Raw genomic sequence first — 14,094 nt, 5'->3', positions numbered from 1 at the left:
TGGTTGTTCCCCAGCTAGTCAAAGATACTGGGTGGATGATCTCTGAATCATACAAATCGATTCAGCAAACTCTTAATAATCATCCACTGGTTGTAGAGTTCTAGGGATATGAGAACAAAAAAGTAACCTGCCCTCAAGGAGCTTACATTTTACTGGGAGAATGTGGCATGCATACAGATATGTTCATAAAAAAAGTAATTTCAAGGGGGAGAGGTTGTGGGTAGGAGGGGAAGGGAAGAAAACACTAAGAGGCATGATTCTATTAGTAGTGAGTGTGAGTTTGGGTGAGTGTATACAATGGTTGTGGATGCACTTAGGTGAATGCACACTGTGGGTGTAGGGGATGTGTGCAACGTGAGACTGGACAGAGGGAGTGAATGCATGAGTACATTTGAGGGATACTTGCATTGTTGCTTGGGGATCTAGTGCCTTGTATGTACAAGACGGGTGAATTTCCTTGTACTCACAGCATACTCACCAGTCCTAAATGCTGATAGCTACACCTATAAACAGCTGTAAAAGCAAAATCAGAATCCACATTCCTTAAACCTGCCTTTCCTGACTGCTGAACAGAGAGCAGGAAGGGGCAGTGAGGTCTAATGGGGAAGGGGGCAATGCAAGGACGAAAGACACCTGGAATTCCACTTCCGGGTGGTAATATCCTGTGTGACCCTGGCAAAGACCCTAACTCTGTGCTTTTGTGAGACAGGAAGACCTGTCCCTAACTTCTTGAATCCCCCTGGTCCACTCAGGATGAATAAGGGCCTGAAAAGTGCTTCCAATTCCACCCCACCTAACTTTCCCGTTTTTACTGCTCTAGTCAAATAACACTGCAGTGAAACCTCACTAATTTGGACCTCATTCACTCAGTAAGAAGGTTGTGCTCTGTGCATGCACAGTTTCTAAAAAGGAGGCAGAAACAGATTCATTAGTTGCCTATGCAAGATTGTAAGGAAAATATTGACAGATTTGCTATTTATCCTTACAAAGGCAGGCAAAATTGGAAAGACCCTTAAAGGTCATGAGTCCAACTCTTTAAAGGGTGCCTTGGCTTTTGTATGCAAACTAATAGCATATAAGTACAAATTGCATTCTACAAATATTTATTGGGCATTAATAAGCTTGATGAGATACAGAATTTAGATAAAACACGATTTAGACTCTCAAAAGTTCACTCAAGCAGGTACCCATTCCACCTCTGCTGGGCAACTTTTTTCTTTTAGTCTGGTAAAAATTAATATATAATTGAAAATTGTTTTTAAAAATTAAATAGTCTAATTTGACTTTTTCATTAACTTAGGCTAACTCACCCTAGGCCTTCTTCTTGGGGGTGAGGGAGAAGAAAAGGTTCAAATTAGTGAAATTTCACTATTTATTGTAAAATAATAATATGATAAACATTGCAAATATTATATAATAATTGCAAATATTATTATTAGTTTGACTTTTCATTTGTAAGATGTGCCATTGAAAGGTACCTGCATAGATGACCTACCTCATTGTATCCCTGGAATAGCCCTATAGGGCAGGGGGTGCAGACCTTCATATTTTACTTCATTAGTCCAATGGACCTGTGATCCCTTGAATGGGGAGAGGGGTATTCCTTCCATTCATCTGGATCACAACTTGTCTGTGCCTACCCATCCTCATTTCACAGATGAGTAAATGACGGCACAGAGAGAGCAGATGACCTACCCAGGGTCACCTAGAAAGCTGCTGCAGCAGCTCAGACCTCAGGTCTCTTGACTCCCAGGCCCTCATTGGCTCCACCAACCCAGCAAGCAACACCAGCCATGCCCTTCCACACTCCACTGGGAGTGAGGGGGGCTTTGCCTGTGCTTGGGCTGGCTCACCAGCTGCAAGCTCTGCTTTTCCTGCTTACCTTGACACCCTGGTTCTCTTCCCTTTTTGGAAGGGGCCTTGTTCATGGTTCCTTAATTTCCCTCCCCTTCCCCAGTCTCCCTCCCATTCACAAGCTTGTTCATTTCTGTTTCCAGCTCAATGTGCCACCCCAAGCCCTCCCACCTCCCCTGCTTCCCCGACTCCACCAGCCAACCCCCTCTCGTCTGATCCCCCGCGGGGCACCGACAACAGCCATTCTATGCGGGTCTGAGCTGTGACGTAAGCATCTTTTCTACTGTATTTGATCGCCCCAGAGAGACTCCCTGCCCCACCTCCAGAGCCATCTCCTCGCCTCCATTTAGATATTGTTTCCCTCCCCTGACCCCTTTCCCTTGCTGCTCTGCTCTGGTCCATCCATCTGCTTGAGCTTACCAACAGCATCTCAATGCAGTGGCTGGCCCTGGGCCTGGATCTCAGGTCAGATGGAGGAGGTGAATTTAGTTTAGGGAATGCATTATCTGCCTGTGCGCTGCTTTCAAAAGTCACACTCCCATGCCACAAGCCCTGTTATGGGTGAATCTGGCACGGGGCTCCTTCAGCCAAGGGCCACTAGTCTTCCTGAATTATTAGCCCTTAATGTGACACGAGTGGAGGAATGATCACTGATTTTTATTCATCTGATGCAAAGGATTTCTTATTGCCAAGACATCTTAGGGACACCACTCCCACCTCCCAGCCAAGTCACTCCCTAGAGGCAAAGTCCTTTAGAGGGGACTCTTCTGAATGGGCGGCCCATGCCCACGGGTGGATTCAGGATAGCTCTTAGCTGGTGCCCACGCCTGTCTCACTTTGTCCTCTCTCTCTCTAGTGCAAGCCCTGGCTGAGGCCAACGCTGTGAAGTTCCACAGAGCCACCTTCTGAAGCCCTCTTCTGCCACATCTGGGGTCTAGGCTCCCCATCTCACCTCCACTGTGCTCCCCACAGGACTGCTGTGGGGATCCAGGCCTGGGGTGGTTTTGGCTGCTGAGAGGAGCACAGATACCTCAAGACACGCACTCCCGTGGCCTCCTGGACCATGGCCCCATTCTGGAGAGACGTCTGGTTGCTCTGCTCCGTGAGGGTCACTGGGCTGGGGCTAGGGACCGGCATGAGGTGCAGCCCACCACCTGGCCCTGAACAGACAGGAGCGCCCACAGCTGGTGACAGTGTATACATGGGAACCTGCTGGGGAGGGGACAGCATGGGCCAGGAGGCGGAAAAGACAGACACATCTCCTCCCCTAGCCCCAGAGAAGTCCTGCGTAGCCTAGAACCCTGACACCAAGGAAGAATCCCCAGCTGCCCTCTATTATCCTCTCCAATTCCACTCTCTCCATTTAAACCCTCAGCTTTAACGAATCTTGGCTCCTGGACTCCCTCTGAGGACAGAAGAGGGACTGGTCATCTTGACTGTGCCAAAGACAAGTATAATGGGTCAAGAGAAGTATGTAAGGATGTGAATGTCAGTCACAGCACTCAGTGGTGGTGGTACAGGTGGTGGGGTGCAGTGGTTAGGGAACCAGCAGGTCTGTGTGGTGTCTAAGAACAAGTTGAGGACGGTGAAGGGATGGGGAGGCAGAGGGTAGTGTTTGGGGAGGCTGCCCCAACATTTTCAAGCTGAGGAGGAAGGGGAAGAGGGGAAAGGAGAAAGATGGGGCTGAAACTGTAGCTCAAAATCTGTCTTCTCAGAGTGAAGCCGCCACTCAGTAATGGAGGCAATCGGCACCAGATTGGCATTTCTGATAAGCTTATCACTCCTAAGAGCTCTCTTCTGGGCACCCCTCTCCCCAAGCTAGCCTGGGGAAAACACACTAGGGCAGGCGCTTCCTCAGGCTCAAGTTTCTGATTCGAATTGAGAGATCTTTGATGAGAACCTGGGAAACTGCTCTGGATAGATGAATGTCCTGGGGTCTGCATGTGCCCACTAGGTGTGGCAGCTGGTAAAGGTGAAATGCGGGAAGACCTCACTTGGCCAGTTTGGTGACATTTCCTTGGTCCCCATTCCTTAGCTTCCAGCAGACAGAACATAGAACCCAAAGGCTCAATCCATCTCCTGTTCCACCCCCATTCTTCAGAAGATTCCCAGTCAGGGCCAGATTTCAGAGACACTGGAATTCTAATGTGAGGACCTTTCTGGCCCCTCCAGTGCAGAAGGGGGAGGATGTATAGAGATGAACGTCAAGGCATCTTACTCTTTCCTAATCAATAATATAAGATAGATGCAGCTAGAGAAGGAGAAGAGTAAGCATGACACCATTTTCTTTTGCCATAATTACTAGCCTAAGGGTCACTCTGATACAGTAGAGCACTCCCAACCATCCCAATACCCTGATAGTTCACACCTAAGGAGAACTGCAAACAACTGTTTAGCATTCTCTTGCCCTTGCCCCAACTCTCCCCCTTCTTACTGGCTAGGATAGTTGCTACACCTATATAAGTATAATTCCCAAAATAATAAGTCACTGCCCTCCTAAAGGACACCCCACTACATACACATATCTTATTGCTCAAAGAAGATGAAAGCTCATATCAATTTTCATCATGTATTTTGATCTGACCCCCGCATACTGTTCAAAGCCCCGTTGAAGCATCCCTAGGCTGCCCTTTCTGTTTGGGGGAGAGGGTGGGTGTGGAGAAAGAAGGGTACCCAATGGTCTTTGTAACAGCTTGCTCCTCTTGTCCCATTTAACTTCCTGTGAAGAAGCCTGTCTCCTCCCACTTTGAACTGATATCCAGGGACTGTTAACCTTTCCTGGAGTTTATCTGTCTCTCCTCTCCCCCACCCCCTTTTAAAAAAAGTAATTTTCAAAAGAAATACATGTAGAATATCAGGAAATAACCTCTCCCACCCCTTTCTCACCCATTATTTCATAAAGCTGGATCTTTATGTTACTCTACATGCCTTAATATATGTTTTATGGAAATTATACATATTATATATAATATATATTTGTTTGGATGTCTTATCTGTTTCTGGAGCCCCTGACCTTAACTATTTTTCTCTTTCCCTTACCTCTATCCTGTTTCAGGTCATGGTCCACAAGTGGACCTCTCTACCCCCATCTTCTAGTCCCCTTTTTATCCAAAAGTGAAAAAAGGACTTTTAAGATAGATCTATTTTCTGCTTTTGTTAATGGCAAATCTATTTTCAAACTGTAGAATTTCCAAGCTGACGTAGTTAACAGTTCATGGGGCTATTGGGAGTAGAAGGCTCAGTACCACCGCCACCCTCTCCACAATAAATAAATCTCCCTGCTCATGGATTGCTGACTATTTCCCAATCCAGAAAAGGCAAGAACCTGATTCAAAAATATGTTATAGAAATCTTTATTTGCATGGGATTTTCTCTTGAAGGTCTTCAGAGAACTTGATATTCTGGTCAATTTCCTACTGAGTGCAGATGGATTTATTTGTAAGTCTCAGCCAATTCTCCTCACCCAAGCTGGAAATTCAGACTCAGGTCAGCCTAAGCTAAACACAACCAGAAAAGCAAATCTACTGCTGGGCCGTGACATAATGTCTTCCAAAGCCAAACAAGAATGATTTGGGGATTACTGATGCTACTGTTCCCCTCTTAGCTGGGCGCGTTGAGAGCTGTTTGGATCTTCTTACCCTTTTGTTTGATCCAATTCCCCCTCCCCCCAGGTGGCTGTAAGGCATCTCCAGCTGTGTTCCTCCCTCCCTTGGGGGACTGTCCCTTAGACCACCATTGGGATTAGTACTCTCAGCCTGGCATCCAGGCTGCCAAACAAGGTCGTGTGCCAAGGAAGATTCCAAAGGGTAATGTAACCCTTTCAGCCTTGCCAAGAGGACCCAGACCCAATCCATCCACTGAAATGTATTCTCTGTACTGAAATAAAGCAAAGCAACAATCCTAGCTGCTCTCTTGCCATGAGATGAGATTAGCAGTTTTGTGGGGAGGGTATAGACAATCAGGAGGTCTCTGTCATCTTGCTCCAAGGCCCTGTACCCATAGGATGGAATGGCACATGATTCTCAGCAGAAGTTTAGAGCTTGACTTTGCACCTCAAGAAACGCCTTGGTGCTTGCTTCACTTAACCAGCCCAGCATGAACTTTATCTCTCAGCAAGTGAGATGGGGGACTTAGTGCCCAGCTTGTGCCTACCCACTCCCATCTCAAACAGCTATGGTCTGGACTCTGGAGGAAGTCCTAATGGTGTTATCCATGCAGGGGAAATCCCTAATTAATAACCTAGGGTTGCCCCAGTCAATAATTCCCTCCACCCATGACATGTTTGGGATTGTCCTGTTGCAAAAGCCACTTTAACTATATTCTAGCTACGTGGACTCTGTCTCTCCTTGCCCAGGGCTTAAGCAGAACTCTGCTCTTATTGGGGGAAAGGGGTGGGAGAGGGAGGAATGACTGTTGGTTGAGATGGGATCGATTCCCTTGTCTTTCTGTAACACCTTCCACCTGGTCACTCTTGCAACCAAGAAAACTCCACAGGAGCAAACTATATCTACTTATGCACATTCTGGGGACAATTTAATCTTGCTAGATTTAGACAATAAACCTAACGAGGAAACCTGTGATGTTGGTGTCTTTATTTGATATCAAAGTGACCTTAGGAGATGATTTGAAGTTGAGTATCCTCCAAGAAGTTGTACCATTCTCATAGCATCTTTCTTGCCCAGGAAGGGGGAGGTCTTGGTTCCCTGGAATGGGTGACCATTTGCTTCCTCCTTTCAGCAGTCATTCTTTTTAGATGTAGCAACTATTAGAGCAGTCCTAGCTCTCAAGGGGAGCTGCATTTGTATAAAAATAAGTTTGTATAAAACCAAAACAGGAAATAAAATGGATGGTTTGTACATATGGTGTGTCTCCAACTCTGTGCTGGGAAGAGGGTAAGGGCAAATTCATTGAGCATTCATTCATTCAGTATTTGTTAAGCTGTGGTAATCAGAGCACAGTGTTTAGGCATTGGGGGAGATAGATAACAAAGTTTAGATAAAACAGGACAGCTGCCTGCATAGAACTTATATAGTCTAGTAGGGGAACAAAGGCTTATGAGACCTGGGGACCAGAGTTAGTGGAATGATAAAGAAGAGGAAGACCTTTGGGAGTGGTGATTTCCTTGACTGTGGGAGCAAGGATGGGGTTAGAGCAGAGCCAAGATCAGACATTCTTGAACTCCAGAGAAAGTTTGAAGACTCTACCCACTGTGTTCTTGGGAGGCTCTGTATCTTCCTTGTAAAACATGATTTAGGATCCCTCGTTTCACAGGTGAGGAACCCAATACCCAGGGACCTTGAATGAGGTGCTCAAAGTTACACAAGAAGTTGCAGGGGTGGGATTTGAACCCAGGTTCTCTGATTCCTGAATGAGTGTTATTTCATATGCTCATGGAATCATAAATCTAGAACTGGAACTGAACAGAGGTATCCTTGTCCAACACCCTCATTTTTGTCCCCAGAATTTATTTATTTTTAGTTTTCAACATTCATTTCCACAAGATTTTGGGTTCCAAATTTTCTCCCCATGTCTCCCCTGCCCCCTATCCTAAGATGGCAAGCATATGATGACTCCTTCCTCTAGCCTGCCCCCTCTTATATCCCCCATCCTTCCCCTTACCCCTTATTTTCTTGTAGGGCAAGATGGATTTCTATACCCCATTGCTTGTATATCTTATTCTCCAGTTGCATGTAACAATTTTTTAACTTTTGTTTTTAAGACTTTGAGTTCCGGATTCTCTCCCTTCTTCCCTCCTCACCCACCCCCACTGGGAAGACAAGCAATTCAATATAGGTTATACATGCCAACACCCTCATTTTTATACATGAGGAAACTGAGTGCCATTTTCTGAATTCTGAGCCCCAGAAACTAAGGGAGATTAAGTAACTTGCCCAACGTCAAATGGGTAGTAAGTTTTGCGTCTCCTGATTTTTGACTAGGAAGAATGACATGGTATGATCTGTTTTAAGAATGTTGAGTTGAGAGCTGTGTGAAGAGGAAAGAGACAGAACCAATGAGGTTATAGAAATAGTCCAGGGAAAGGCTGTGTGATTGGAGAGAGGGACAGATACAAGAGAAGACGTGGAGGCAGCTGAATGAATGTGGGGGTTGAAGGAGAGGGAAGAGTCAAGAATGACTCCTATGACGCAAAACTTGGGTGCGTGGAAAGGAGATGATGCCCTCAACTAAAATAGGGAACTTTAGAGGAAGAATCCGTCTGGGGATAGAAGACAGATGATGAGCTTTGTTTTTAGGTGCTGTGTGTTGAATGTGAGATACCTCAAGGATATTAAGGTAGACGTGTCTGGCAGGCAATTCTCAATGCAGGATTAGAGTTCACCAGAGATATTAGAGATAGAAATATAGACTTAAGAGTCATTCATTCTTTCATCAAGCATGTGTGTGTGCCTACGGTACTATGTGCAAGGCACTGTGCTAGGCACGGGAGAGAGAAAGGCAAAAGTGAAACCTCATGCTTTCCTCGTTATAGCCCATTAGACTGTAAGATCCTTGAGGGCAGGGGCCTGCCTTTTGCCTTTCTTTGTCTCCCCAGTGTGTAGCACACCACTTAGTGCATAGTAGGTGGTTAATGAATGCTATTTGACTAACTTAATAAATTATAGTTGACTGATACAATACATAGATAAGTAAATACAAGATCTATAGAAAGTAATCAAGTGATTTGGGGACAAGAAAAGCACTACCACTGGAGAGATAAGGAGTGGTATAGGAGATAATATTTAAGCTTTGTCTTGAAGCTCAGAATTCGGAGCGATAGAGGTGAGGGGGGAGTGTATTGAAGGCAGGAGGCACAGCCAATGCAAAGGCATGGAAATGGAAGATGGGGAAGCAAACAGGACAGATTGTCTGAAATGTTGAGCATGTTGGGGAAATTAATCATTTTGGAAAAATAGATTAGAGACATTGCAAAAGGCTTTAGAAGCTAAACCGATGGGTTTGTGCTTCATCCTAAAGGCAATAGAGGGTCGCTTCTTGAGCAGGAGAGAGTGGAATGGCTAATACTTCTTTAGGAATATCAATTTGGCAGCTATGTGGGGAGGATGGGTTGGGGAAGAGAAAGACTTGAAACAGGGAAGGGAAACCAATGAAAAAGTCATTATAATGGTCCAGGCAAGAGGTGCTTTAACAATTATTATTTCATTGATCTTCAAACAACCCCGGAAGGTATGGTCTAGTGTTATCCCCAATTTACAGATGAGGAAACTGAGGCACATGGAAGATAAGTGACTTGCTCAGGGTTACATGGACAGCAAATGTCTGAGACTAGCTTTGAACTCAGGTCTTCCTGGCTATGGACTCTTTCCACTAAGAAACATTATATCTAGTGGGGGGAGAAGAGGAGGGACTATGTCTTGGAAAGGAATCAAGTTTCTATGAGTATCAGAGGATGGAAGGAGCTTGAGAGGAATAATTATGAAGAGAGATTTGTTAAAGAGTGCACAATATTATAAAATGGGTAAGGGGTTCGGAGGGGGTAGGGTCGGGGTGGATGTACATGAGTTAATCACAGAATCACAGAATTTTTAGAGTTTGAAAGGACCTCAGTGCTTTGGGCCATCTAGGCTAACCTATACTCAGGGCTGTGCTGGTAAATATTTAACAACCAGATCTTGGGGGTGGGGGTGGGGGTGAATGTTTTCCCTACACACATTTTTATGTTTAATCTGCATTGTTATTATTTTCTCCAACACTCTCTTAAATCTAGACAATCAACAAAACACTAAATCAAGTCCTGATTCATTTGCTGGTTTCCTGGGTGTAAATGCTCACACTGAAAATTCAGTTGTTTCCCAGTGCAGATTTGGGCTGGCTTCAGCACACTCCTGCTTCTACCCTACTGTCAGTCTATGGTTCCAGTGTGGGTGGGAGGGAGGTGGACATCTGTCTTTCTTAAGTTGGAGCATCCCTCTGCCCTTCAGGTCCCTTTTCTATTAGTGGGTTCCTTCCAGAACCTCCAGCTTGGGGAAGGGCCAAGGACAGCCATGTTTCTTTTCTCTTGCTTCTTAACTATCCAAAGTCTTGCATTATTTCCTTTCTACCCCCACCTTTGCCCAGCTTTTAAATTCCCTTTTTTTTTTCTTTTTGGAGGGCAATTGGGGTTAAGTGACTTGCCCCAAAGTCACACGACTAGTAAGTGTGTCAAGCATCAGGTCCTCCTGACTCCAGGTCCAGTGCTCTATTCACTGTGCCACCTTGCCGCCCCTTAAATTCCCTTTTATGTATGGTCTTTTTTCATTAGATTATAAACTCTCCAAGGGTAGGGGATGTCTTTCTTTTTGCTTCCACTTATATCCCTAACACTTAGTCCAATGCCTGGTAGATAGCAAGTGCTTAATAAATACTCTTGTGCAAAGACATAACCATGCCTATATGGTGTATCACGTGTGAGGTAAAGCAAGAATGGCATTTTGGTTGGATCAGAGAGTGTATGAAGGGGAATAATATATAATAAGACTGGAATATTCTGAAAGCCAAGACAGAGAAGCTTTGATTGAAAAAACAGATAGCATTGCCAGTAATGAAATAAATGGGGAAGCTATTTTGGAGAGAAGTCTTTCAAGGAATCAAATGTTATCTCACATAGAATGGGAAAAATCACTTACATGTTGTAAGGGTTATGGGATTTAAAGATCTTCCATGCCCCGTTGGACTTGCTGACGTAGCAGGAAGGGGCGGAGCAAGAGGAAGCGGAAGCCAAGCTAGCGTTCCTTCGGTGGCTGGCGGTGGTGGTGACGGCGGCAGCAGCAGAGGCAGTGGCAGCGCGAAGCCCTTTTTGAGTTAGAACTGCTAAGGACTTTCTGCTAAGGACTCCTGCTGAGGACTGCCAGGGGCCGGAGCTGCTGGGAGCGCTCTTCCAGGACGCTGGGTGGTTGCTGTGAGTGGGGAGAGGAGGACCTTTGCCTGAGGTAGCCTGTTCTGTTTTAAAGGCTTGAAAATGTGGGTGCTTTCTACTTTATCTACCTGTGCCAATGTCATAACTACTCTGATGGCTTTCACTTTCTGGTTTTGGGACTCAGTCTTTTGGTATCTTAATAAATTTTCTAGTTTATTTCCTCATATGGCAAACATGACGTATTTTCTAATGGATAATTATATCAGCATATTTGTAATCTCTATAGGCATTGTGAATATGGCATTGCTGATACATTTGGCGACGAGGATGGGATGACAAAATGTCAGGCCTCTATTTGGAAGCAGTGGGGCTTTAGAGGGAGAAATGGCTATTCCAGGATGGGAGGATTTGCCTTATTCCTCTCTAGCCAGAGAATGGGCTAAAAGCACAGGGCCCTGTGAAAACTGGGAACCAAGGCTAAAAGAGGGAGAACCTGGAGATTTGGAAAGATGTTTGAAAGCAATACCCATAGAACCAGGCAAAGAACTGGCAGGAGTGTGCAGGAGAGGCTGGGTGCTGCTAACAAGTTATCGCCTTATGTGTAAAAGTAGGGATAAGCTGCTGAAGGAAAGAGCTCAGATGGCTAGGTAGTCAGCTGGTTTGCCTGAGGATTCTTCTGTGTCACAGCACTCAGAAGAGCAAACTGGAGGGACTCCAGTCCAGGAGCAAGCTACTATTCATGTAGCTAAAAGGAAGCAAAAAACTAGCAGAACGAATGTGCATGCAGTTTTTGTACAGGCTGGGCAGAGTTGCCCTGACAGCTTCCAGGAGAATGTGTGTGAGGAGAATGGAGCAAGGTTAGATGAGGAGTCTTCTAATGTAGAAGCTCTCCCCATACGAAGAAGAAGACAGGAGAGCCACCGAGGCAAAACAGAGTCCAGGGAGATAATTGAGGATTTCACTCAACAGGAGATCACTGATATATTGAGTAGATTTACCCAAAGAATGGGGGAGTCTTTAGTGTCTTGGATAGTAAGAATCACTGATGAAGGCGCCGGAGGAATAACACTGGACAGTGAGGACTGTTTAAAATTCATAAGTATCAGTCAGAATCCTTTTGTACACCAGGCTTTTAGGGATCACCATATGAAAGGAGGAAATAATAAAACAAATCTTCTAGCTTTAGCTGCAGAAGGTTGCACAAAGCAATATCCAACTGAATCTATGTGGCCTAGGGGAGACAGACCCTGGTACTCACTTAGAGACTGTATGAGAAAACTAAAGGAGGAGGTAATGAAAACTGCTATCCTGATTGGAGATGCAAATGCATATTATGATACCCCCCTGGCAGTCCTCAGCAGTTGTTAGCTGCATATTGGGCTTTGGTGGAGACTGAACAACTGACTCTGGGCCATGAAGTGATATTAAGACCTGGAATCCCAATTATGACCTGGGTAATGAGTACCCCAGCTTCTCACAGAATTGGACATGCCCAAGAGGCTAGTATAATCAAATGGAAGTGGTATATTCAAAATAGAGCGAAAACAGGCAAAAGCGGAGTCTCTGCTCTACATGAATCTGTAGCAAACATAGAAATTGAGAGGAATGACACACCCCCTGAGCCAAAGCAACAGTTGGTAAAGTCCACTGTAAAGTGGAATGAGGGATATGATGTATTAACTGAGGAACAAAAGAGACATGCATGGTTTACTGATGGGACAGCAAAATATTTGGGGCAAAAAAGACATTGGAAAGCAGTGGCCTATAACCCATGTACTAGAAGGACTTTGGAAAGTACTGGGATAGGTGCAAGTAGCCAATATGCTGAACTTATGGCAGTATATCAAGCCATCAAACTAGAACAAGGAGGACAGTGTCATATATTCACTGATTCATGGGCGGTAGCTAATGGGTTAGCTACATGGATGCCCATGTGGAAAAATGAAAATTGGGAAATTCATGGGAAACAAGTCTGGGGCAAAGAATTATGGGAAGATATCTGGAACATGTCTTTGGTCACTGACTTGTCAGTTTTTCATGTAGATGCTCACGTGGCCCCCACCACACCAGAACGTGAGTACAATGCTCTTGCTGATCGACTGGCAAAGATTGCTACTGAACATATTGTCCCTACTTTGACAACAACTGATGATCCGGTATTAGCAAAATGGGTCCACCAAACAGCAGGCCATTTGGGGGTCCAGGCCACACACCAGTGGGCACAAGATCGAGGTATTAGTATCTCTCATTCACTGTTAAAACAGATAGCAGAAGACTGTCATATATGTCAATTGGAAAAGGAGTGAACTGTTCCTCGGGTAATAACTGGAGAGATAGCAAGAGGAAAAGTCCCAGCCCAAATCTGGCAAATAGATTATATTGGTCCACTACCACTGGATAAAGGATGCAGATTTATATGTACTTGTGTTGATACCTATTCAGGTGTACTAGTAGCTTGTCCTTATAAGAATGCAACCCAGAAAAACACTTGTAAAACTCTAGATCTCATAAGCCTATATTATGGAACCCCAATGCAGATTCAAAGTGACAACGGGTCACATTTCAAAGGCAATGAAATGAAGAAGTATTGTATACTAAACAATATAGAATGGATATATCATATTCCATATTATCCAGAAGCATCTGGGTTGATTGAAAGAATGAATGGATTACTGAAAGGACAATTGAGGAAGTTAAGTTCCAATAATTCATATCAACATTGGAAGGATAATTTGTTCATGGCTTTGCGTAATTTGAATAATAGACCATTGGGAGGAAGTACACCTCTAGCCAGAATGATGACCCCCAATCTGCAAATTAGAAAACAACAAACACACAAGATCCCAATTATTGAGTATTGGACCTTGAGGCCAGATGTCCCAGCACCGTACCCAGGACCACCTGGTTCAATGGGGTATGATTTACATTGTTTAGAGGACTTTTGGTTGGACAGAAAAGAAATAAGAAAAATATCCACTGGGATATGCATAAGAATCCCTAAAAATCACTTTGGACAGATTTTACCCAAATCAGGATTAGCAGCTCAAGGAATACATGTATTGGCTGGAGTAATAGATTCTAATTATCAAGGAGAAATTGTTGTAACATTCCAGAATTTAAGTGAAAGGCCCATACAGATTCACAAGAATGATAGGATAGTTCAAGTGATTATTGTTCCTTGTAAAACAATGCCACTTGTAAAAACTGACCCTCCTTCCAAAATAACTGTCACAGGAACTGAAGGATTTGGTTCTACTGATAGAATAAAATCAGGAGCTAAAGTATGGGTAAAACGGAAGCCAGATGATCTTCCAAAGGCTGCAGAGATTATAGCATATGGGAGGGATAACACTGTAACTATTGTTTATTCTGGAGAAGATGATTAC

At 44.5% G+C, this 14,094-nt stretch overlaps 1 protein-coding gene across 1 annotated transcript in view; it reads left to right on the top strand.

Moving 5' to 3' along the window:
• Nucleotides 1-6,708, top strand: part of PLEKHA6 (pleckstrin homology domain containing A6) — a 217,570-nt gene extending 210,862 nt beyond the window's left edge. The window contains exons 27-28 of the mRNA XM_069074647.1: nucleotides 1,998-2,121; nucleotides 2,711-6,708. Of these exons, the coding sequence (XP_068930748.1) occupies nucleotides 1,998-2,113 (116 nt within the window). The 3' untranslated portion in view covers nucleotides 2,114-2,121; nucleotides 2,711-6,708. The remainder of the gene's footprint in view (nucleotides 1-1,997; nucleotides 2,122-2,710) is intronic.
• Nucleotides 6,709-14,094: the final 7,386 nt, after the last annotated feature.

Source organism: Petaurus breviceps, unplaced genomic scaffold (genome assembly GCF_028583685.1).
Source record: "Petaurus breviceps papuanus isolate PSGF00001 unplaced genomic scaffold, PetGlider_PUasm1.0 90895, whole genome shotgun sequence".
NCBI lineage: Eukaryota > Metazoa > Chordata > Mammalia > Diprotodontia > Petauridae > Petaurus > Petaurus breviceps.
The sequence above is the reverse complement of the archived record's forward strand: the minus strand, read 5'-3'. Positions and strand labels throughout refer to the sequence as shown.